Below are 24248 nucleotides of genomic sequence, written 5' to 3'. Positions count from 1 at the left end.
TGAAATTTTGTAATTTTTGTCGTCAAGAAGAATACTTATGGCGAGAATGTGTGATATAAATTACACGCTAACAAATATTCGATATTTTTGTAAGTTGTAAAACCAAGATCTTTTCCTAGCCAAGTTCCCAACATGGCCGCTAACCCAGTGTGTTTCTTCGACATGTCGATCGGTGGTAAACCCGCAGGTCGTATTGAGATGACTCTGAAAGCAGATGTTGTCCCAAAAACAGCTGAGAACTTCAGAGCTCTTTGCACAGGAGAGAAAGGATTTGGGTACAAGGGATCTGCTTTCCACAGAGTCATTGACAGTTTCATGTGCCAAGGAGGTTAGTTTCGAACAAGTTTAACAACCTTGTTTCTTGTTACGTTAATTAAAATATTGCTTTTATTTAAGAAAAATCAAGATCTTTATATTAAAGTCACTATTGTGACGGTACATTAGAACTAGACAGAAACAAAGTGTGAAGGGCCTGAACGGAACCCCTCGGTTTCAGTTACTTGTTTAACACTGCCGTACAGCAACTTTGAAGACATTATTTGATCCAACCAATTTCCTGTCCAGGTGATTTCACTAGAGGAGACGGAACCGGAGGTAGATCTATCTACGGAAACAAGTTTGCTGATGAGAAATTCACCCTGAAGCACACCGGACCTGGTGTCCTGTCCATGGCTAACTGTGGACCTAACACCAACGGCTCTCAATTCTTCCTGTGCACTGTCAAGACTGAGTGGCTTGATGGTAAGTAGTTGTATTAATTGTGGTGTATTGCTACAGATAAAAATCCAGTGATTCAAACCCAGTTCAACCGTGAAAATAATACAAGTAGTTCTAGGTGATGTCTTCGCTATTTATTCGCTTAAAAATTACACCAAAATTAAATTTAATGGAAACATTTTGCATCGAATGATGAATACAGTTCAACGGATGGTCAAAAATCAAATGCAATGGCGAAAACAATTTGCACCGTTTATAATGGAAATAATCGATTTCCGCCATTTAGTTCAAAATAATCAGAAGTAGATAAAATACATAAAATTTTACTCAGTCTCAAACTCAGCATATTACAAATATTTTCTCTTCCTTTCAGGTAAGCATGTAGTGTTCGGAAATGTAACCAAGGGAATGGAAGTCGTCCGGGCCATCGAGGCAGTCGGTTCCAAGACAGGAAAAACATCGAAGCCTGTCAAAATCGAAGACTGCGGGCAATTGTAGATTATTATTGGACAGACCCTTAATATGGATTATCTATCTACAGAGCTATGCTTGGTGGTGGACATCCTCCCAGAGCTGTGCTTGGTGGTGGACATCCTCCCAGAGCTAAGCTTGGTGGTGGACATCCTCCCAGAGCTGTGCTTGGTGGTGGAAATTCTCCCGCTTTTGTAGTGTTTGTTTATAAATAGTGCCCTTTTATCTATTTTGCTAATCATTTATTTCAAAATATAATGCTTTATCTTTTTATGATTTTCCTTCGTGATCGTGTTCTTTTATGTGTGACTGCGCAGACAGCTGATGGGTGTCGTTGCACTTTGTGACGTCACAAGATTTGTTTTTCACACTTCTCTTCTGGCTGTTTTTGCGCTCTTACTTTTCAAATTTTCTTATATATTCTCAATGAGTGTTCCGAAAAATGTCAAAAAGTTGAAATCGTGAACGAGTTTTAATGGTTATCTCATCTTGACTGGAACTTATTAGAGATTGATGGAATAATATTTGCAGTGTTAGCTAAACCTAAGCACACCCATATTCTAGATATTTAGTTATTGATCGCAATGTTGATGATCGAACCTGCTGCACTGGTGCCTTTACCTTGGTATTAGTATTGTTCGTAGAACTAAACAGAATTACTAGACAGCAGTTCACCACAGACTGCCTCCAGTTGGCCTATCCCTGTTAAGTGTTTATAGATGAGCATTGAGCAGGGCAAGGGGCCAAAAGAATAATATTGAAACCCAATCGGGGTCATATTGATCTTCTATCTGAACAATATCCTCGATTTTAATCCAGTAATCTCCAGGAACGCTGCATTTTGAGCTACAAACTAGTTCAAACCTTTATTGAGGGGTAAAATATATCCCTTTTCTTTATGAACGTTTTAAAAACACTATGTGAAATGAATTTTGTAAGTTCTGTTCTTGCAACTATAATAATATTTGAACCAAAAACTTGTTTTAGCCAAGCAAGTTCTCGACATGGCCAACAACCCAATATGTTTCTTCGATATCACCATCGGTGGTCAGCCCGCTGGTCGTATTGAAATGACTTTGCGAGCGGATATTGTCCCAAAAACAGCTGAGAACTTCAGAGCTCTTTGCACAGGAGAGAAAGGATTTGGGTACAAGGGATCTGCTTTCCACAGAGTCATCGACAACTTCATGTGTCAAGGAGGTATGTAAGATGTTGGTATGTTAGGTATGTAAGATGTTGTCACGTGTTGGTATTGTTGTTAATAATGTAGACTTACAACTAATCACCGCTGAAAGATTTAAAACTGTCATTCGTTAATACCATAAACGACAAGTACTTGGACTGAACTGAATTCTTGTCTAATTTCATGAAATCAAAACTTCCTCGTCCTAGACAAAAATTTTAAAATATTAAACAAAAAAACTTCCTCCTAATTTAACAGGAACAGACTTTCGCAGTCTGATACATTATACACTTTAATACTCGATGGGTAAAATAACATTTTGTCCAGGTGATTTCACTAAAGGAAACGGTACCGGAGGCAAGTCCATCTACGGCAACAAGTTCGAGGATGAGAACTTTACCCTGAAGCATACCGGAGCTGGTGTCCTCTCCATGGCCAATGCCGGACCCGGAACCAACGGCTCTCAATTCTTCCTGTGCACTGTCAAGACTGACTGGCTTGATGGTAAGTAATCAGATCACGTGTTTGGGAAATTAGGTATAAGAAATGATGCAATAATTGACAGTTGGTATTTTTCGCTTCATTTTTCGCTTCATTTGTACGCTTCTGATTTGTACGCTTGTATGAATCTAAGGGTAGTTATTTGGGGTGCGAGTTATGATTTGTTACACCCGAAATGGGAGGGGAGAGGGGGAGAGGGTGGGAGAGAGAGGGAGAGAGAGGGAGAGAGGGAGAGAGGGGAGATTTAGAACTTTGCGATAAATATTACTTCTCCAGTTCATCTCTGAACACTGAAGTAAACTAATACTGCAGTGAACTAACTATATCCCTTACTTTTCAGGCAAACATGTAGTGTTCGGAAATGTTACCGGAGGAATGGATGTTGTCAAGGCTATGGAAAATGTAGGCTCTCGTTCAGGAGCAACGTCAAAGCCTGTCTCCATCGCTGACTGTGGGGTCTTATAAATGAGAAGCAGAATGAGAGAAGCATTTATGGGCATGCTGGCCAGCCATTTGCAATTTAATGAACTTACCACGTTGTCGTAAAATCATTCTTATTTATTCAATTTTTACTTGAATTATTCATCCAACGTATTATTGCCTTATTATTACTATTTATTATACATGAGAAAATTTATACCATTCTTTATATTTGAAGATTATATTATATAAGTATACATTTACTTATCTGACTCGTGCCCATTGCACTTTAAAACATGTTTATTTGTGGTAACATTATACAAAATTGCAAAAACACGCTCCAAGACTTTTATTGCATGAAACCAAGTTTCGTATCAGATCTGTTGTAAAACTACTGCACAGATCATTAACATACGAGTAAAGAGTGCGATTCTACTAAATTGCCATGCTTAACAACTATATAACAAGTATGACTTAGCATTAACGTACATGACTTTTTAACAGATATGAAATTGTGACATGGCGAAACAGAAGAAACGTGCGGCCCCCTCGGCCTCGCCTCAGGAGCTGCTTCTCCTAACCGTCTCTGACATCATCAAAGAGCTGATCAGTGCTCACAAATCCAAGAAAGATGTTAATCTAAACAAGCTGAAATGTCGGATCGCCAGTAAACATGGCTGTCCCGCTCAGCCTAGGCTGGTGGATATCATCTCCGCAGTTCCACAAGAGTACAGGAAAATATTACTCCCGAAACTGAGAGCTAAGCCTGTTAGGACAGCATCTGGGATAGCTGTTGTTGCGGTCATGTGCAAACCACATCGGTGCCCTCACATCACTTTTACTGGTTAGAACAGAGATACTCGATCTAAAATGTTGTACAAACAAAATGTAGTACAATACTTTTGAACTTCGATTTTTTTATTTATTGTACTTTCCATACAATTTGATAAAAAGTGGACCTTAATTCAAACCACACAATCTGAAATACAATACAATGTAACGTTAACTGTCTAAACCCACCGTCTCCCAGGTAACATCTGTGTGTACTGTCCCGGAGGTCCTGACTCAGACTTTGAGTACAGCACCCAGTCCTACACCGGCTACGAACCCACGTCAATGCGCGCAATCCGCGCACGGTACAATCCCTACCTGCAGACACGGCACCGAGTGGAGCAGCTGAAACAGTTGGGACACAGTGTGGACAAGGTGGAGTTTATTGTGATGGGAGGGACTTTCATGTCCCTGCCGGACACTTACAGAGACTACTTTATCAGGTGGGCATTATTATATAATATATTATTATATAATTATATATATATATATATTAGTGTAGTACTAGTACTATCTTATAGTACTAGTACTACACAAGAAGACTCCTGATATTGTCTAATTTGATTAGAAATGTTACACGCTAAAAAGTGCTACATTATATACTGTCACCAGTTTACTCACTTGAAAACTAAAACTCTGATATTGTGTAAATCTCAACAGTCTCTGTCAGTGCTCTCTCTAATGAGCCCTCACATGTGACGTGTAATTAGCCATAAATTACCCTAATTAGCCATAAATTACCCTAATTACACTTAATATAACATAAATGTCACGTGCCTTGTTCACGCAGGAATTTACACGACGCCCTGTCCGGTCACACCTCGTCCAACGTGGCAGAAGCGGTGAAGTTCTCTGAGAAGAGTAACACGAAGTGTATCGGGATAACGATAGAGACCAGGCCGGATTACTGTTTGAAGAAGCATCTGAGCAGCATGTTGTCGTATGGGTGCACCAGACTGGAGATTGGTGTGCAGAGTGTGTACGAAGATGTAGCTAGAGATACTAATAGAGGTTAGTAGCTAGAGATAGGGTCTGTTTCATAAAAAGGGAAAACGACATTTAAAAGTGTCGAAACTGAAAGATTGTAGCATTTGTTTCGGAATTTATTTTAGACATAAATTGCTTGGAAAAATGCTTGGGCTTGGCCGATTGCCAGAACACCTAGTCGTGCAATTAGGTAAATTAATATAACATCCATCTAATATCAGTATATCTTTTAATGGTCTTTTAACTAAGTGTAAAATACACAGTATATAGCAGTAGCACAGTATATATACTACGCCTGTAAACCAGCAGTGGAGGCCTGGCAACCAGCAGTGATTATATTATCTGTCATTGTTCCTGTGAATATCTCTGCAATCCTGCAGCTAGCAGCAGTAGTAGCAGCTGCTGTAACTAGGGTTATCAAAACAACTATCAAATTACCTCCCAGATAACTTCACCCTCTCTCTCTCTCCCCAGGTCACACAGCCCGAGCAAGTTGCGAGTCATTCCACATGTCTAAAGATGCCGGGTTTAAAGTGGTTACCCACATGATGCCGGATCTTCCTAACGTTGGTTTTGAACGTGACATCGAGCAGTTCAAGGAGATATTTGAGAACCCTCTCTTTAGACCGGACGGACTGAAGATCTACCCTACTCTAGTGATCAGAGGAACAGGACTGTATGAGCTGTGGAAAACAGGGAGATACAGGAGTTATCCACCTCACTTGTTGATAGATCTAGTGGCCAGGATCCTGGCGCTGGTTCCACCGTGGACTAGGGTTTACAGGGTACAGAGAGACATTCCCATGCCTTTAGTCAGCTCCGGGGTAGAACACGGTAACTTAAGAGAACTGGCCCTGGCTCGTATGAAGGACCTGGGAACCACGTGCCGTGACGTTAGAACACGTGAGGTGGGGATCCAGGAGATCCACAATAAAGTGAGGCCGTATCAGGTGGAACTGATCAGAAGGGACTATGTTGCTAACGGTGGCTGGGAGACTTTCTTGTCGTATGAAGATCCAGAACAAGACATTTTGATAGGACTCCTGCGACTCCGTAAGGTGTCGTCAGTTGCGTTCCGTCCTGAGTTAGTGGACCGCGCGTCAGTGGTTCGGGAACTACACGTGTACGGTAGTGTTGTGCCAGTGTCTGGGAGGGACCCTCGTAAGTTCCAACACCAAGGTTTTGGTACACTGCTGATGGAGGAAGCGGAGCGCATTGCACGTGAAGAACACGGTTCTGTTAAACTAGCGGTCATCAGTGGTGTAGGGACCAGGGGGTACTACAGGAAGCTAGGATACGAGCTAGATGGACCTTACATGAGCAAATCTCTGGTAGAAACCTGAAGGTGAACATTCCTCCGTGAGGTGATTTCTTTAAACCGGTCAGATTGTGACCCTTCATTTTGAGTTTGAAATTTTTATAGTTTTATTCGGACTGCACAGCTTTTGAGTCCAGAATGTATAAAGACGGGCAGTTATTTATTCTGTTAATGTTCTGTGATTGAAGTGATTTTTATGTAATTAAAAGATAATATGTACGTGTTTGTTAAGTTATTGATAATTATTCTTTTAAACAAATCTTTGTTCGATGTTCATGTTGTGCAATCAAGATAACTAAACCTTCCATCTCACAACAAGCTTGATTTAATTGTTTTGTAGTTAAGTGACATTCAATTAACAATTAATTAATTAACCTGTCTTAACGCTTAGAGTCATAATTAGATAATTAAATCCCATAACTAACCATCAATTTTTAATGTAATTAAATTTGAGGACATCACAGATAATTGATATTTCGCTCCAGGAATGTGGATTAATGTGCGTACATTCTGCGGCACAAAATCAGAAAGATTCGATGGACTAAGCAAGCTGACCACAATCGACATCTCCGTCAGAAAATCCAAGAAAAATTCGACGTCTCCCCTCTTCAACAAAAACTGTTCTACCGTGGGAAACTTCTAGTGGACCAGCACACTTTATTTGATTATGACGTAGCCATCAACGACACAATCCAGCTAATGATAGTGAAGACTACAGCGGAACAGCCCGACACAGATACCACCACCGACACGAACACCACAGAAACAGTGTCAGAAGATTGTTCCGGATTGTTTGCTCCAGGAGAGGAAGTTGACGTGTTGGACACAGAAACGGGGGCGTGGTTCGAGGGGGTTGTTAAGAAGTGCTACAGAGAAACTAGGAACACAGACTCTGGAACAGTTGAGCAGGTGTACTATGTGATACGGTTAGATGGGTACGAGGAATGTGATAACATGAATGTTAAACCTGTTGAGATAAGACCACGTGCACACTACGTTTACCCTCTGTCTGAACTCAAACCAGATATGAAGTGTATGGTGAACTTTAATCTGGATAACCCGGAAGAGAGGGGGTTCTGGTACGATGGGGAGATCAGGAGTGTTGTGAAGAAAAGAGGAAAGTACAGTGTCACTGCCAGGGTTATATTGGGATCTGTTCCTACTGATGTCGACCTCACTTTCGTAGATGATATCTTCAGGATAGAGATACGAGAAGAGAAGGATGTGTTGGAAACAGTGATCACCAACATTGCTAAACGGCAGTCTGCACCACAATGCACACACTGTGGAGATAACAAGAAGCGGAAGTGTAAGTATTGTGCGTGCAGTGTGTGCGGAAACAAGGATAACCCAGGGCAGATCCTCCTGTGTGATGAGTGCGACTGTGCGTTCCATCTCTACTGCTTAGACCCGCCCCTAGAAGCTGTTCCTGCTGAGGAAGACTGGTATTGTAGTAATTGTAAGAACGATGTTAGTGAGATCGTGCAGGCTGGAGAGGGCCTGAAAACTAAGAAGAAGTCGCGTGCTCCGACCTCTAACTCTGCTAGAGATTGGGGTAAAGGGATGGCATGTCAGGGTAGAACTAAGGTATGTACTATAGTTCCCCAGGACCATGTGGGACCAGTGCCTGGGATTCTAGTAGGTTCCATGTGGAAATACAGACTACAAGTTTCAGAGGTAGGAATACACCGGCCCCACGTAGCCGGGATACATGGTCGAGAGAACGATGGAGCGTATTCTATTGTGTTATCAGGGGGTTATGAAGATGATAAGGATTACGGGGAGGAGTTCAAATATACTGGCTCTGGTGGGAGGGATCTGTCTGGGAACAAGCGCACTGCTGAGCAGAGCTGCGATCAGAAACTCACCAAGATGAACTTAGCGCTTGCTCGCTGTTGCGCAGCGCCGCTGGATGTCAAGAAGGGAGCTGAGGCTTCAGAATGGAAAAAGGGTAGGCAGATACGTGTAGTGAGAAATTGTAAACTTGCAAAGCATTCCAAGTATGCTCCTAAAGAAGGGAACAGGTACGATGGTATTTACAAGCTTGTCAAGTACTGGCCCGAGAAAGGACAGAGTGGGTTTTTGGTGTGGAGGTATTTGTTGAGAAGGGACGACTCTTCCCCGGCTCCCTGGACTAAAGAGGGACAAGATATGACCAAGAAACACGGTCTTAAAATTGTTTACCCCGAGGGGTACCTTGAGAAACAGGAAAACAAAGAAAACAACCCCAAATCTAATAACAAGAAGAGGAAAAGAAACAGTGCTGCGTTGGAAGTGTCATCAAACAAAAAACCAAACAATGATATCAGTGCTGAGCTGAAAAATCTCCTAAAATCAGACACAGAAAACAAGAAACATTGGGATGAACTTCTCTCGGATACGTCAAACTGGCACGATCGAGTGACTGATAAGTTTTCTTGTATCATCTGCACGGACCTTGTTAAGGACCCTGTGACCACGCCTTGTTCTCACAACATGTGTATCAAGTGTGTGAACAGGTCTTTCAAAGCGGAGGTTTATTCTTGTCCCAACTGTAGGTATGATCTCGGTAAAAGTTACTCGATGAAAGTGAACAAGAATCTGCAGACAGTTCTACTCGATATCTTTCCTGGATATGATTCTGGTCGTTGATGTAGCGAATGTTCTAGATGATAATATTTCTCAATCTTTTTAAAAATTTAATACTTTTTAATACTATAATTTGGACTAGATTTTGTATATAGCAATTTGTATTTCGTTATTTTTCAAGGCAGTACTTTCTTACGCGTGTTAAGTTTGATTTTTCCACGACAGTTTTTACGAAATAAATTATTTTAAAATTAAACAAATTAATGAAATCACACAATTGAGCAACTTTTCAAGTTGTTTTGCATGAAGCATGCTTATTTAGTATTTAATGCATTTAATCAAAATCGTAGAGTGATGACTTAATAAATTCCGAACTTATTCAGTAAACAAAAACCTTGTGTTTTATTTATAAAAATATTCTAAAACAGTTTTTCTGATAGCTAGAATATCGCGTACTTATTGTATGTAAAATCTAAAATTATTTGGTTTAAATTTGAGTTTGAATTCCAAGTTGTATTTACTAATCTGTCCCAATTGTAGTAGTCATGGATGAGACCCAGAAGAAGCTGGCTAAAGTAACCAAGATTCTTGGAAGGACTGGATCACAGGACAATGTACTCAGGTATGTAATGTTCTCATGTTACTCAGTACACTAGTAACAGTGGGGGGGGGGTGTAACCCAAAAAAACCCAACTCCTACCCAAGAAAAGGTAATACTGGGATTGGGTTTTTTTTGGGTTTTTTTTGGGTTTTTTAACAAAATTTTAACAAAATTCTAGCCATTTCATTAATTGTATTGAATGTGAATTATTCCCCACTAAGTCTTACCTACGTGTTGTTCTCATGTCTTAACTTAATAGATAGTTTACATAGTATATAAGTGTGTTTATATTGATATAGTATATTATCACGATAGCAAACAGGATGTCTCGTTCATCAAGATATAATCCATATGAATGCACAAAGTGGAAATGTGCCAAACATGGCAAATGTGTTCTCCTGTCATGAAAGGAGGCTATGACGAAGGTCAAGGGCAAGTCAAAGCACATGACTTAAATTACTTGACTTAAGGCGGCTTCAGAGTCCGAGTCTCGATGATGTGTCTCCAAAGCTTTCTGTCCGCCATAAGCTCCTTAATCTCCCCAGTGTTCTTGAGTCCAGTGTCACTTATTAGGTTATCGACGGAGCCCCTCCCTAGGTTCCCAAAGGAGAAGTTGGTGTGCTGCCAGGTCATCATGTCGCTGGATGTGCCCAGCCAACCTCATTCTTCTGGCCTGTATCTTCGAAATAACTCTTGGGAGTGATCCAAAGACCTCCTTGTTGGTGCGATGTCCTCTCCAGTCCACGTTTAGGGCCATCCGAAGCATTCTACTGTAACATCCGTCTATTCTTTTCTTCAAAGATTCTGTTATTGTCCACGTTTTCGTTCCATACAGGAAGATTGATTCAACCGTAGCTTGAACAGACGGATCTTTAAATCTCGGCGCAAATTGGACCTCCATATAGCCTACATTTTGTGGTAGGCAGCCCATGCCTTGGCCTTGCGTAACCTAAAGTCGTGCTCCGTTGTACTAAAATCCTCAACTTCTAAGGCATGTCCGTCCTTAGAAATTATTGTGTGTGGCTCCTCTCCTACTAAATTAACTGTAAGATGCTTGGTTTTAGACAAAAAAGATTTCATGCCTCCTCATCAGATGAGGCTTCTGTAGGACTGTAGCGCCAGCTGCGTTTCTCCACGTAGATGATATCACTGGATGAATCCCTTTGTTCATCTTTTCTATTCTGGTATTCTCAGCAATCAGCATGCACTACCCGATGTTCGATTCTTGCAGGCCAAGGATGTGCAGCTTGCTTCGAGAAAATAGTTCTGCAAGTTCGATGCCTTTGTGCTGTTCTCTGGCTGTTCTTATGTTAAATGTGCCAACCTTAGCAGTCCTTTTACATGATACAATACAATTGATGTTCATATTTTTTTGATGTTTTCTTGTTTGACTTTCTGTAGAAATAGGTTGTCGTGATGTGGAGACCGAGTCATCAGCTTCTGTAATAGCAGCGTAATTACCCCGGCAACCACTTCCACTAGAAAAATAGGGGCTTTAACCCTTAAGCTGTTGATAAACTTCATCTTGACTTTTCAGTTGGCTCACAATCCTGTGCAGTCCCCTGCACATTGGCAGTGGATTGTGTTCTTAACTCTTGCACCACTAAAAGGTTAAGGGCATCTGCTTGAACAATAGCCATCTTTAACTCTCACCATACTATCTTGGGTATCTTGAGCATGTAATTGCACGAACATAATATGCTATACAAGACAAATGTGACACTTCCTTTTTCTACCCAACAGCATCAGTTGTAATCCTTACCCAATCGTGAATCGTCACCTGCTCCAGTGTGGGACTTTCCGATGGGGGGAATGCAACGTCAATTAATGTCAGTATTCCATAAAAACCCCAAACTGACATTGACATTAATTGACATTAATTGACATTAATTGACATTAATTGACATTAATTGACATTAATTGACATTAATTGACATTAATTGACATTAATTGACATTAATTGACATTAATTGACATTAATTGACATTAATTTGTCTTGAAATTTGAGATTATCATTATTCGATAAATATTCAAGATATTCACGTCTACGTAAGTTAGACCGGTTCAAAAAAACAAATGTCCTTGAATAATTATGAGTATGTGCTTATCTGTTGATCCTTAGGTTTATAGACCACAAAAAAAATTTCAGCTTCCAACTCTTCCATCTTCGGTCCCAACCGGCCACGCCCATATTTTATTGGTTTCTTATACAGGTAAAATATCTAGAATCGGCTTTTTTAGTATGAAGGAGTAATGTTAGCTGTTTAAGATTCGTTATTCAAATATAAATGTCATGAAGGCATTTCGTTTAATGTGGGTTTTAAGTTCTGATGATGTTGAGAACCACGCCCTTGGATGGCCACGCCTATTTAAGAAAATTAAATTTCGGAAAACCGTATTATTTTAGTTTAATTGTTTAATGATCTGAAATCACATTTCACATTTCCATAGCATATGTGATAGTAGTGAATAAATTGATGATATAAACGTTCTTAAGTGCTAAAAATATGGTAGAACTACATAATCTCTGGTCGAAAAATATCGTGTCAATTAATGTCAGTATTCCAAAATTTTGCAAAACTGACATTGACATTAATTGACATTAATTGACATTAATTGACATTAATTGACATTAATTGACGTTGCATTCCCCCCTTTCCGATTTTATCCCAAAGCATAAGGAGGTTAGAGTGAGAACAGAGCTACACTTTAGCGGGGACTAACCCTTCCCCTGACTACCTCGTTACCCGGTACCCCGGGCATAGGGAGCCGTATCCTGACTACCAGAGTGTGGTCCAGTCTAGCTGGGTCATAGTAGACTAGGTTGAACAGGGTAACAGCCAACACCTCTTTAGCTACTGTGCAATCCACAGTAAAGATTTACGAGTCTCAAAGCTTCTTGTAGACCAAGAGTTAAGGCTTTAAGGAGTCAATAGATCAAATTATTGAACTTCCGGGGCTCAATGTCTCCCGTCGATCGTCCTGCCTTTAGCCTGGACCCCCTGTCCAGTATCCAGTCTTCAGCACGCGGAGGTAGTGGCTTTCGTCATGCTGTCCGATGAGTGTCTGGAAGAGGGCACCAGCAGGATACCCCTTTTCAAAGTTCTGGGAGCCTCACATCAGACCAGGGCTTCCACCCAGCTTCTATCCAGCGGTGACGCCTTGGGCCACCTAAGCTTCGCACAACCATTGAAAGACCACCTGCCTACTTGTAAAAATTTTGACGATGCGATTATTACAGTCGAGGGTCTGATGCTGTACATTCTCAGTGTAACAGCTGACAACAGTTATCAACACTTAATGCCCTGGCTGTTTACATCCGATGCCTGCGAGCAAACTTTATGCTTTCCTGCGCATAGGCCTCCATGCAGGCATTAGAACTAATCTGTGTTCTAAGGATATGTTGGTTGGCATGGGCAAATCAAACCGTTCGCGTTCCCTCGAGCTTGATGCACTCGGCAAAAGTTTGATCCCTGTAACAGTTGCCCACTCTCGCAACAAGCTTGTTATACCGCATCCGAAAGCAGATACCATTTAGAGGTAAAGATACGTCAATCCCAAGATTGTTACAAGCTATGAAGAAGGGAGTCTCAAGGGTAGAGAACTCCTTCAAGAACACTGTAACTTGAAGGAGAGGCTTTCCAACCATCTTCTGACGGAGCAGAGAGTGACGAAGCGGAAACAGATGACGAAGAAGAGGAAGTGGTCGTGGAGGATATTGACTCATCAGAGGAATGGGCGAAAATAGTAACTGTGTATTGTGATGCTCTGCATCATGATAAGGCTGTTAAGGTTTGCCTCAATGGAGGGCGAGATCGAATGCCATCCCAGTCAAGATTTTAGCGACTACAGGGCCATAAACAAGCGAGATATCACTTAATATCACATGTGATCATGCAGCTGATGGTAACTGCAAGATTCTTTCAGTTGGAGATAGAGCATGGTTTCTCGTTAAGCGGATGATCAGGAAAACGGAAACAGAGATCGTGAAGGTGAGAAGAAAGGCTTTATTCCTCTCGTACCGGTTGCGGTCAGGGTTGGGGTCATCAGTGAGTTGCGTCCCTACTAACTCAATTTGCCATGGCCATCGAAGTGAGCATTACATATGGCTGATATATCATATCTGGATGGCCAACTTCTTCTGAGCACATCAGTGAATAAAATACTGTTTTTGGGTGATATTTAAGCGATTATATCTATTGTGATGTTGTAGTGATGAACCACAACAGTGATGTTGTACTGATAATTGTTTTGCTAGGTGCCTACATGATTTTATTTCCTTCAAATGAAAAATTTGTAAAAAACCCAAAAAACCCCAAAAAAACCCAACTCCTACCCTGAAAAAGGTAATACTGGGATTGGGTTTTTTTGGGTTACACCCCCCAACAGTGGTGTTCCAACAATTGGTCGTGATGACATCTCTTAAAATATCATTTCAAATTAAAAAGTCTACCTTATCGGATTCTTCTTTGAAGAGTTTTTGTTGCTAAGAATCTATTATAGACCACATACATTACCAATATATATATATATACATGGCTCACCCCTGTCCAACTGAGCAATTTGTTGCTAAACGTTTCATTTGTCACAGGTCAAAGTTGAGTTCTTGGACGATAACACAAGAAGCATCATCCGAAATGTGAAGGGACCAGTAAGGGAGGGTGACATCCTCACACTGCTCGAGTCAGAGAGAGAAGCTAGGAGGCTTAGATGATCCGGACTCTTGATGATGGACATTCTTAGATAGTTTTTAATTTATCAATTCTGGGTTTTATTTGCTTCTTTGTTGATATTTTACGAACAACAATTATAGCCCGCCATATTGGGGCAGTCCTTGAGTTTATCAACATTTCTGTACGGCGCGGCACTATTTTGTTATAGAAATGATCGGTCATACGGCAAAAACCGTATCAAATTTTTAATGCGCGCGTGCTATATTACATCATTTTCTGAATATTATATTTACGGTATAATATTACACATTTTGAATTCTTAACTTTTTATAGCAATGAGAGATAAGTGGAAGAAGAAGCGTATGAGGAGACTGAAGCGTAAGAGGAAGAAGATGAGAGCCAGATCCAAATAGATTGTCACCCCGACTTCTCACTACTCTCGCTGTTCATATACAGATAACGACGAATTGATAATGTTCGGGAACGCTACTGCTTAACACTGCTATCAGAAGACTTGAGATTGTCTAATTTGTCCGAACTTTTTATGAATTTCACATTCTTGTCTTCCTTGTCTTGATTATCAGCACGCTAAACCGCCAGTTCTCTTATTTCCCCGAATTTGGATCATACTAGAAGTGGAAATTCAGAGGATTACCGGCTATATATTTTGTTTATCACTTCAAGCATGACATGGGCCCTCGGAATTTAAATCTGTTTATGGACTAAAGTTTCTAGATGCATAAATCTTCGATTTCAGTAATAAATTTAATGCATTCTGGATTGGGAAATAAGCACATACGACCATGTGCTCACGTGGATCCCATTCACAATCTAGTGCCGCGTGGGCACCAAGACAAGAACTTTTAAGCTAATAACATTGAACATAACTTCTTTGTATTGGAACGATCTTCACGTACCGAAGCAAGAATGATAATGCGCGACGAAGCGGAAACGTCCTCTGAATGCAATGTTAACCAAGCATATCAAATCGTTAATTCACGATGTCAATCCTTCACAGCTCGTCGAGGCCCAGTGGTGCATGTCACCGATCTACCTAATGCCTAAGGGGCCACTTAGGTGTTATGACGCCCGCCAAAATCGCAGATTTTCAGACCCCCTCCCCCTGTCCTATCCGGGTGTGTCCAAATTTTCAAAAACACCCCTCGTCCGGATTTCCAGCTACTTATAAGTGTACAAATATGAAATAAAACCAACTCAAATTCATTGTTAATTTGTATGTTGTAGCGCGATGTTTTGTAGCGCGATGCGTTACTGTGCCGCGCCGCGCACTTAATAAGGCTTCTCAAGGCTAGATCGGCGAGATGCGCTACTGTGCCGCGCCGAGCTGCCATGAATTGACATCGTCAATTAAATCAAATAATTATTCTCTGTTCTCGCAACCACTTCGGTAGATCGGTAAAATGCACCACTGGGGGCCTCACCGAGCTGCGAAGGATTGATATTGTGAATTATCAAATTATTAATAAAATTCAAAGAGTTGAAATAAAATTGAAAGAGTTGAAATAAATAAAAATTGTTCATTAACAAATTTCCGGACGTCCAGATTTTCAGAAACCACCTCCCTCCCCCTGTCCGAATTTGTCCGAAATTTCAAAACCACCCCCCCCTTCCTATTTGCTGGACGTCATAAGTAGATGGCCCGTCACATAGCCATGTGTATACGCGTACTGCAAGCGAGAGGGCTCTTGTTATTATATAGCAAAGATGGCCCTAACCGAAAAAAAGTGGTTGCGAGACAAATTATTTGATGCACGCGGCCCACTTAGTGCATCGTTCACCTTACTATGTGCTTTCGCCACTGATATGATAGTCAAACAACAAGATATTTTGGAATTTTCGGTAAAATCATATCATCCTCTCTTTAAAGTATAAGTTCGCTAACTTTTCAAAAGAAACAAAAATTTTTCCATTTGCACTGATAATGGCACCCAAACAAGTTGACACTGCACTGTAGGAGTGTAGGGCACTGTATTTGCAGAGAAGTTCAAGGGTTTCCTGCAACCCCTTTGTATTGTGGTCACATCATCAGCATAGTCAGTGTCAAAGAGATTTTCCTGTTGCGACAGTGTGGACGGAAAAGACACAGAAGATCCTCATACTCCTCCTTAGATGGAAATTTGACGAATTGTTTGAAAAGCCTGTCCTTCTGCTCGCTTACATTTTTTAAAAAACCTCAGTATTTTTTGCAAAGGGGGCTTGAAGTTGTTGGTTATGTGTCTCAATTCTTCAAAATTTAATCGAAATTTCGATTCTCACGACTACACCAAGTCAACAGCAAAACTTATATCTCTAATAATTTTCCTTTTCTCATACTTAATTCATTTTTCATAAAATGTACAAATATAAAAATAGCAGCATTGAATACCATATATTTCAACAGGATGTAACTGTCTGTGGAAGAAGACCGGAAGTGATGGTGGTGAATATGATATAGTTAAAGCTATCAGAGGAAATATGTCAATGTTCAATATTATAAAACATGCCACTGAGCTTGTCAATAATCCAGAAAACATGAACTCAGAAAATGATGGAGCACTAGCTATTCAAAAGTCCACTTCGGCTTTAGATACAGAGCAGACAAATGGGAGTCTATTGATACATGAATTCGAGGGTGATCCTACTCAATCAGATAAATCGACAACAGATAAAACATGTAATATCATCTCATCAGAGCAGAAGTCTTTTAAAAACCCATCAGACACTTTTTCAATTCTAGACCTTGATAGGAAGGGCACAGCTGATCCAGTTGGATTGGGTCAGGTTCAAAACAGTGCTGCACCTTCATGTTTAGCCTCTTTGATTAATGACCAGGACATATCATCACTTGATCAGTCATCCTCTGATCAAGATGAAGATACAATTAAATCAGATGGTATTGGCGAGGCTACAGAAAATGGTCACTGTGCTGCAGTTGAATCAGAAATACGGGCTCAGAGCAATGTAAACACATTGGAAAATTTACCAGTCAATTCTGAACCTGTTAAATTAAAGGAGATATTGTGTAAAGAAACAAGTAGTAGTCAGACAAGTACTGAAACTCAGGCTCTTGCTGACTCCATCCCGGCTGCTGTTCAAAAATCTAGCCTTGTAATTGCAGCTGAACGTACATCTGATTCAACCCCTGAACAAGGAAAACCGGATAAAAGCAAAGAAAAACTAAGAAAAACTTCACATAAATATACATCAGACTTGACACCGACCATGCTGGTGTTACATTACTATCACAAGGATAAGAAACCTGAGGAATATGCAGATGTTCACAAAGCTTTGCAGGCCTGGAGTTCTGATGAGAGAGTAAAACTGATAAGACACCTAGAACTGGTAAGATTATTAAACAGTTGTGAATCATTACGTAGGACTAAATATCTTTCATCAACGTGGTTTTAGCCCATATCCACAAAGTTGGAAAACCCAACAGATATCTGGGAGGAAATTTGGGAAGAATGAGGAAATTTTTGGCATCTGAGAGGAAATTTCTTGGTTAGCGACTGACAATTTCAGTCCACAAACAGCAGTTCAATCATTGGGTATCGAAAGGAAATTTTTCCTCTCTAAATGACTTAAAATTCGTGCCATCTTTAATTTTAATTTGTCCAATGTTTTGAATCCAAAATATTATCGAGTGTCTAATCAACTACTTTGAACCTTCTCTATTGATATCCTATTGGTCTATCATATAATCCAGTTAAAAATTTTCCGGATGCTGCGCCCCCTGCCCCCTTAAAATATTACTAATAACCAAGTGTCTAATCAACTGTTTTGAACCTTCTGTATTGATATCCTATTGGTTTAGCAATTAGCATATAATCCAGTTAAAATTTTCCAGGGGCTGCGCCCCCGAGCCCCTGCTGCAGTAGCCTCGGAGCTGGCGCTTCGCGCCGACTCCTCGCCCACCCCTTTTAAATATCCTGCGCACATCCCTGTTGGGAAAGTAACTTAGCCGCTGCGAGCGAAGCGAGCGGGCCACAGAAGGGTCTGAAAATGGGTTTGGGAGGAAATTTTTAATTATGTGGATATGGGGGTTTTAGAATGGTTGATAGTCAATATCATATTTTAATTGAATATTTCAATCTATTCAATTAGAACGAACTTAAATTCATTCGAAAATTAATCCGTTTTCTTGGCTGGAATTTTCATAGCTTCTTTTTCCACGTCTTTCAATAGATTATGAGGAACGTCTAGAAATTAATTCTCTCTTATCCTAGATGTCATTTTTATAACAGTTGTGAAATGTGAGCGATATGGATTATGGAGGGAGCTATGAAAATCACAATAAAAAAGTTTTGATGTCAAATTCGACCCTCTGTTCGATTTACTTTTAAAATAATTTGACAAATTGTAGTACTTTACCAGGAATGGTATTCAATAACCAACGTTTTACATTTGCAGAAGATAATCCGGTCAGTTGTGTGCTGTGTGAGTTCAAGACATTAAAACACTCAGAGTTGAACCAGCACATTTTGATAGTTCATGTGGCGGAACAGAAACCTCTTAAAACGTAAACTTATTATTATTGGGTTTTAATATTATCGATTAATATTCTCAATTTAACTTTATTCTGTAAATTGTATTTATATCAAGATTTAATATTTTTTTGAATTTCAGGTTGAAATGTGCAGACTGTCCTAGTGTATATCGTAACACAATGACTCTAAACATTCATCGAAAAAAGTAAGCAAATTTAAGCAAACAAATATAGGACAACCTACATAATTTGTGAAGTTATTATGGGCCGTATCACTGAAATATATGTTTTTATTGGCTGGAAAATCCCATTTATAATAAATTAATCCAGTCTTAATAAGAGGCTTGAGTATTGAAAAGTATTAAAATTATTTACTATCTGAAATACATCAACATACCTTATCAGACTATATTTGGTTGATCATTCCTTGTGCGCTGGAGGGCTTAGCGCTCGTGTAATGTCTGCTCAAATTAAAGCTAACATGTCCGCCCAAAGTAACATCATGTCCGCCCAAATAAGGTCCGATAAGGTATTATTAAGGTATTATTAACATGGCTCACTTGGATATAATTGATTCAGAACTAACCAGAACCACCTGAATTTCAGAACCCACCCTCCTCTACTCACTTGTCCTGACTGCCGCTACACTTCTAACTGCAAGTTTCACATCATCTTCCACCAAGTTATCTACCATCCAGACTCCCGTACCGGCCGACAGTTCTACAAACAAACTTGGAACCGTGGACCATACAGAGAGTTGTATTTTAGATTGAGAGAGAGTCCCTCCCTATTTTCTAAAGTTAGTCAGCCACTGCCCAAGGACCCGTTTCATGATGAGTGCTATGATTTCTGGGCAGATTTAGTGCCGTCACTGAAGATTAAAGATGTTGCAGTGAAGGATGTGGTTGCTTTAACGGATGGTCTTGTCACAACGATTATCTCAAATACCATACAGGGATTGCAGATCAAGAGACATAATGATGAATTTAAAGCCAAACAATCTTCTCTACAAATGATAGAATTGGAGAGAAAATCCTCTTACCAATCCGAAAAAGTATTTAATATGTTGGATTGCCCAAAAAAAGATCCATTACCAAAGTTGAGTCAGAAACCTCATGAACTTCCAACTTCAAAGAAACCGGATATAATGCTGATGTTTCAGGACATGATAAGAAAACGATATTGTTTGCTTTGCGATAATACATTTAATAAACGAAAAAAACGGATAGGATATACCCTTATGCTTGACCATCTCTTCGGACATTTTAGTCTGAGAACTCATTACTGCACCCAATGTGAAATACCAGACTGCAATTTTTCTAGCGATCAATTGTTATGTCAACATAAAGGCAACATCTCAGAGCTCGAACGGAGGAAGAAAGTTATGATTAAGGCCGCGACACAAGAACGATTTCGAACGTTAATGTCAGACACAAAAGCTAAACTGATAAAAAGATCCACCGATCATAATGCTGGTAGTACACCAAATATCATTATTGCTCCCAAACCTTCGCCGTCAGCGATACGTATCAACAATACTCATCAACAACCCGTGCTTAAGCAGCAAGCAGAGGTTGTTTCAGTCGGAAAAGAAAATAGTCAGCAAAACAGTCCTTTGACTTTGGTTCATATCATTCCCGTGAATTTGATCCAGTTGCAACCAGTGCTTCAAAGTCCTCTTATATCAGAAAATACAATTTATAAAAATAATTGTAATCTCATCCAAGTTGACCCTGACAGGAGGGATGACAGTTTGTCTTTTGAGGAACAAAGATTCAATCACGATATTAATATGCTTCCTACGGGCAACAGTTCGGATAGTAAATACTCTGCAATAGGTACATACAATCAATGTAGAAATGAATCTATTGATAGAACTTATGGGGGAGAATTAAATACTGAGAAGGAAAATCTGACATGTTTGACAATACCAGAGACTTCTTCGAACTATTCTATGATGGTAGAAGAGCCCGACTCAGGTGAAAGTGCCAGAAAAGAAACTATTGAGAATGTCAGGGCACCAGTCTCAGATCAGGCAAAGAAATGGTTCGGATCAGTAAATATAACAGATAACGGGGACCAGTACTTCCACCCTACAGTGATATTTGACGATTACTTTTCATTTGAAGAGTTAAGGTTTGCCCTGTTTGTTTATGCAATGCATACACACCCAAAAAAGCCATCTACCGGCAAGAGAAAAAGGTTGAAGAATAGGATACGTTCCACGACACGCTATTCTAGGAAGACTCCAAGTAACTCTGATGAATCGGACGAGGAAGATGACCCGTATTACCGGATCGATAACGATGACTTACCTTATGAGCCTAGGGTAGAGCTTCCTATTGAACGGCGATCTTATCCGAAAAGGAAACAGAAGAAAACGAAACCTTTTACTTTACTTGATCATCAACCACCCGAAACTGATGATAATCGACCAATTGAAAGGGAAAGTGATGAGACTGAGAAAAGCGAAGAGCAGGATCCCATGCTGAATCACGACAGTGATGAATTTGATCAGATCCCGGAGGAAGATGATAATTTCATCAATGGAATTTATCTTGAAGCAGGATATGGAATAGATCTTTCGTTTCCAGCTGACGATGACATTTTCGATTTTGCTGAAGATTCCGCTGAAGGCGCAACTAGGACAAAACAGAGCGATGTGAAGAAAGAGTTTAAAGACAATGAATTGTCATTTTGGTTCAATGATGTTGGAGGACTTAAAGAGGAGAATGATTGCAAGGACTTAAAAGATTGTCACATGAAGTCAGCGCTGGGCAAAGAAAATGAGGATACAAATTCTAGTGTCACTTCCGATCGGAACGATGAAGTTGAAGATGAAACTACTGATACATCAAAGACTAGGAAACCGACTGCCAGAAAGTCGACTGCTTCCGCAAGGGCTGATAAAACTATTGTTCTTGACAAAAGAACAAAGAGAAAACTACAAAATATTACTGACGAAGTTGAATGTATTGTAGGCAAAGATCAAATTTTACCTATAGATTCAAGTCACCCTTCTGAGCAATTCCTTCCTGATGACATATCCTCCCTGAATTTGCCCGACAACATTCCAAAATTGCTACAAACACAAATAAGAAAACAGTTGATCGAGAAATCAAAACTTGTCAGTAATCAATCCCCCTCTGACGAAACAATGAATCTAGAAACTGTACAACCAAGTATTCTTCCTTGTAAACCTGAAAACTTTGATAACTCTGAAAATGAGACTCACCCAAAGAAAAGAAAGCGATCCAGAAAACTACGATACTCTGTACAGAAAAAGAAAACATCCTCTGAACATAAATCAGTAAACTCTCCAGGCCCTCCAATCGTGATGCCTCACAAATCGCCCGGACCACCCACAGTGAGGCCATTCAAATCTCCTGAACCCACCCTTTTAGAGACACCGAAGTCCCCTGGGCCCCCCAAATCACCAGGTCCTCCAACAGTTAGACCAGTAGATCCTGCTGAATTAAAGTCCTTAACATCAAGCCACCCACGCCAAGTATGCCAGAGATCTCAGCCTGGTTCTGCTGAAATTCCTCAAGTTGTTATATACGAGAAGGTGCAGGATACTCTGCCTCCCGCTAGTCCCTCAATACCCCGTGTAACTGCTCTGAAACCTGTTCTAAAGATCCGCATGTGTGATCCCTCTGAGGCTGCCCGGCAGATCATGTGTAGACAAACAAAATACTTTTTCACTCGTAATGAGCAAACTAATGAGCTAACCCGGCAGGGGAATAATACCCTTGAACCACGGTCAAGTCATATCCAGAATTCACAACCATTACCGCAATCAAGCAATGTTACAACCAACAGAAGAACACCCGACCAGAATATGTCTGTTCAAATAATCCCGTGTCCAGTGACCCTATCAAACTTCAAATCATGCGAATACTGCAACAAGCGCTTCAAGAACCTGTTCTGTGCCAAGATCCACTACTGGATCGACCACCAGCAACTTTCCTACAACCCTGACTTACCCCTGCCTCTCACACGGACCTCACAACAGGAAATCGAGAGCAGAGTCTGTCCTTACTGTCGCTTCAAACTCGTGGGAGATAGCGAGGAGCTGTTTGAGACCCACATTTTGATTCACCTTCAGCTGCTTCCCTATTTGTGTGGCGTGTGTTTGTTTCCAGCTGTAAGTCCGAATGCTCTGGAGAAACACACCTGTTTTACTGAACGGGTACTACCCCTCAAAAGAGAGAAGGAGGTACCTGGGATTCCTGTAGTGGAGCCATTGTTTGAGGTTAAGATTGAAGAAAAACCAACTGTTACTCTTTGTCATGAAATGTCTTGGAAGGGGAAGAGGGTTAAATGAAGATTTTTAATTCAACCAGACATGAATTTATTCAGATGAAATGAGGTATAGGGTTATTTTAATTTTATTTAATTTAAAATAAATTTTATCAAAATAATGTTTTAGCATGAAATAGATATTGATTTTTTTGATCGGATACAATATGTTTATTGATTAATTTAAATCAATTTAATTTGGATTGACCGATTGAAAGTTTTACATAGATGATAGTTTTATATTGATAATTAATCGTTAACTTATCTTGAATCATTAATAATCGTTTATTTAGCTACAATTGAATCTTTTACTTGGTAGTGAATACTATGTATAATAATACGTTACAATAGCGGTCCACATAATGATATCCAAACATTGCAATTAACATGCAAGCCCTTTTAAGTTATCGAATAGATGGACATACACACATAATTTATAATCAATTATAAAAATATACACACTACACAGGAGGCGTGGCACATTAGTGGCACGCCCCCATTTGCTTACGCTTACCCCCATCAATATCTGACCGTTTTAGAGTGGTTCAGTGTATGTGTTTGTTTAAGTACCCCCCCCCCCCCCCCCTGAACTTTCACTTTCATATTACTCCTTCGAAGGAGGACAGTCTGCTAACACTCCAAGTTAGGGTTAATTATTAACTTTCATTACACTTGTCAGTTAATATTTCTCTGTAGTCCGTTTCAGTCTCATTTCTTCTACAAGTTTCATAAAGGCAGATGAAAACTGATCTATACCCATCCTTAGTGCGTAGTTTACTGGCGTTTCTGATCACTTGCCACTTGGGTTGCATGGACAGAGCTGCTCAATGTGAACTTTACTGACACATTTTCTTTCTGAGCTCGAAGTCTACAGCAGCCCCTATGATGATGATGAAAATCTAAAATATATGGCTACAATGAGCATTTATTATTAATTATAATAAGAATATAAATCCAATCCTAAAATGTGCTATGTAATAATATCAGAACCGTTCTATATATTATGTACTTAACAAACTTCTTATCGGCCATGTAACCCGGAAAATGTGTTGCTGTAAAAATGTAAGCAGTGTTATGACTCAGACACTCAGACACTCAGACAGTCCCTAACTAAAGGCTTCTCGCTCATTCCACTCAGAACCTTTTCAACTTTACTCTGGAGTTGCTCACTCTCTGATTATGATAGTTCA

General features: G+C 40.1%; 5 protein-coding genes and 1 long non-coding RNA gene across 6 annotated transcripts; all 6 read left to right on the top strand.

Moving 5' to 3' along the window:
• Positions 1 to 111: 111 nt before the first annotated feature.
• LOC134820509 (peptidyl-prolyl cis-trans isomerase A-like) lies at positions 112 to 1650 on the top strand. Its single transcript, XM_063830928.1, has 3 exons — positions 112 to 328; positions 565 to 741; positions 1091 to 1650. The coding sequence occupies exons 1-3, from the start codon at positions 133 to 135 to the stop codon at positions 1213 to 1215; spliced, it is 498 nt and encodes a 165-aa protein (XP_063686998.1). The 5' UTR covers positions 112 to 132; the 3' UTR covers positions 1216 to 1650.
• Positions 1651 to 2165: 515 nt separating this feature from the next.
• LOC134820508 (peptidyl-prolyl cis-trans isomerase A-like) lies at positions 2166 to 3631 on the top strand. The gene is made up of 3 exons (XM_063830927.1): positions 2166 to 2388; positions 2699 to 2875; positions 3213 to 3631. The coding sequence occupies exons 1-3, from the start codon at positions 2193 to 2195 to the stop codon at positions 3335 to 3337; spliced, it is 498 nt and encodes a 165-aa protein (XP_063686997.1). The 5' UTR covers positions 2166 to 2192; the 3' UTR covers positions 3338 to 3631.
• Positions 3632 to 3787: 156 nt separating this feature from the next.
• On the top strand, positions 3788 to 9220 carry LOC134821192 (elongator complex protein 3-like). The gene is made up of 4 exons (XM_063831874.1): positions 3788 to 4136; positions 4323 to 4566; positions 4914 to 5134; positions 5585 to 9220. Exons 1-4 carry the CDS (start codon positions 3812 to 3814, stop codon positions 6451 to 6453), a joined length of 1659 nt encoding a protein of 552 aa, XP_063687944.1. The 5' UTR covers positions 3788 to 3811; the 3' UTR covers positions 6454 to 9220.
• On the top strand, positions 6916 to 9220 carry LOC134821191 (E3 ubiquitin-protein ligase UHRF1-like). Its single transcript, XM_063831873.1, is given in 2 exon segments — positions 6916 to 6991; positions 6994 to 9220. Coding segments are annotated over 2 exon segments (2142 nt in total). The 3' UTR covers positions 9060 to 9220.
• A 314-nt stretch (positions 9221 to 9534) lies between these two features.
• On the top strand, positions 9535 to 14359 carry LOC134821193 (uncharacterized). Its single transcript, XR_010160987.1, has 2 exons — positions 9535 to 9618; positions 14189 to 14359. It is a non-coding gene; the product is annotated as an uncharacterized LOC134821193 (long non-coding RNA).
• Positions 14360 to 16669: 2310 nt separating this feature from the next.
• Positions 16670 to 23428, top strand: LOC134820540 (uncharacterized). The gene is made up of 4 exons (XM_063830973.1): positions 16670 to 17612; positions 18681 to 18789; positions 18897 to 18962; positions 19363 to 23428. The coding sequence occupies exons 3-4, from the start codon at positions 18937 to 18939 to the stop codon at positions 23081 to 23083; spliced, it is 3747 nt and encodes a 1248-aa protein (XP_063687043.1). The 5' UTR covers positions 16670 to 17612; positions 18681 to 18789; positions 18897 to 18936; the 3' UTR covers positions 23084 to 23428.
• The last annotated feature ends 820 nt before the right edge of the window (positions 23429 to 24248 follow it).

The sequence above is a fragment of the Bolinopsis microptera genome, chromosome 9 (genome assembly GCF_026151205.1).
Source record: "Bolinopsis microptera isolate Bmic1 chromosome 9, MBARI_Bmic_1.0, whole genome shotgun sequence".
Lineage (NCBI taxonomy): Eukaryota > Metazoa > Ctenophora > Tentaculata > Lobata > Bolinopsidae > Bolinopsis > Bolinopsis microptera.
Note: the sequence above shows the minus strand (reverse complement) of the source record. Positions and strands in the feature narration are given on the sequence as shown.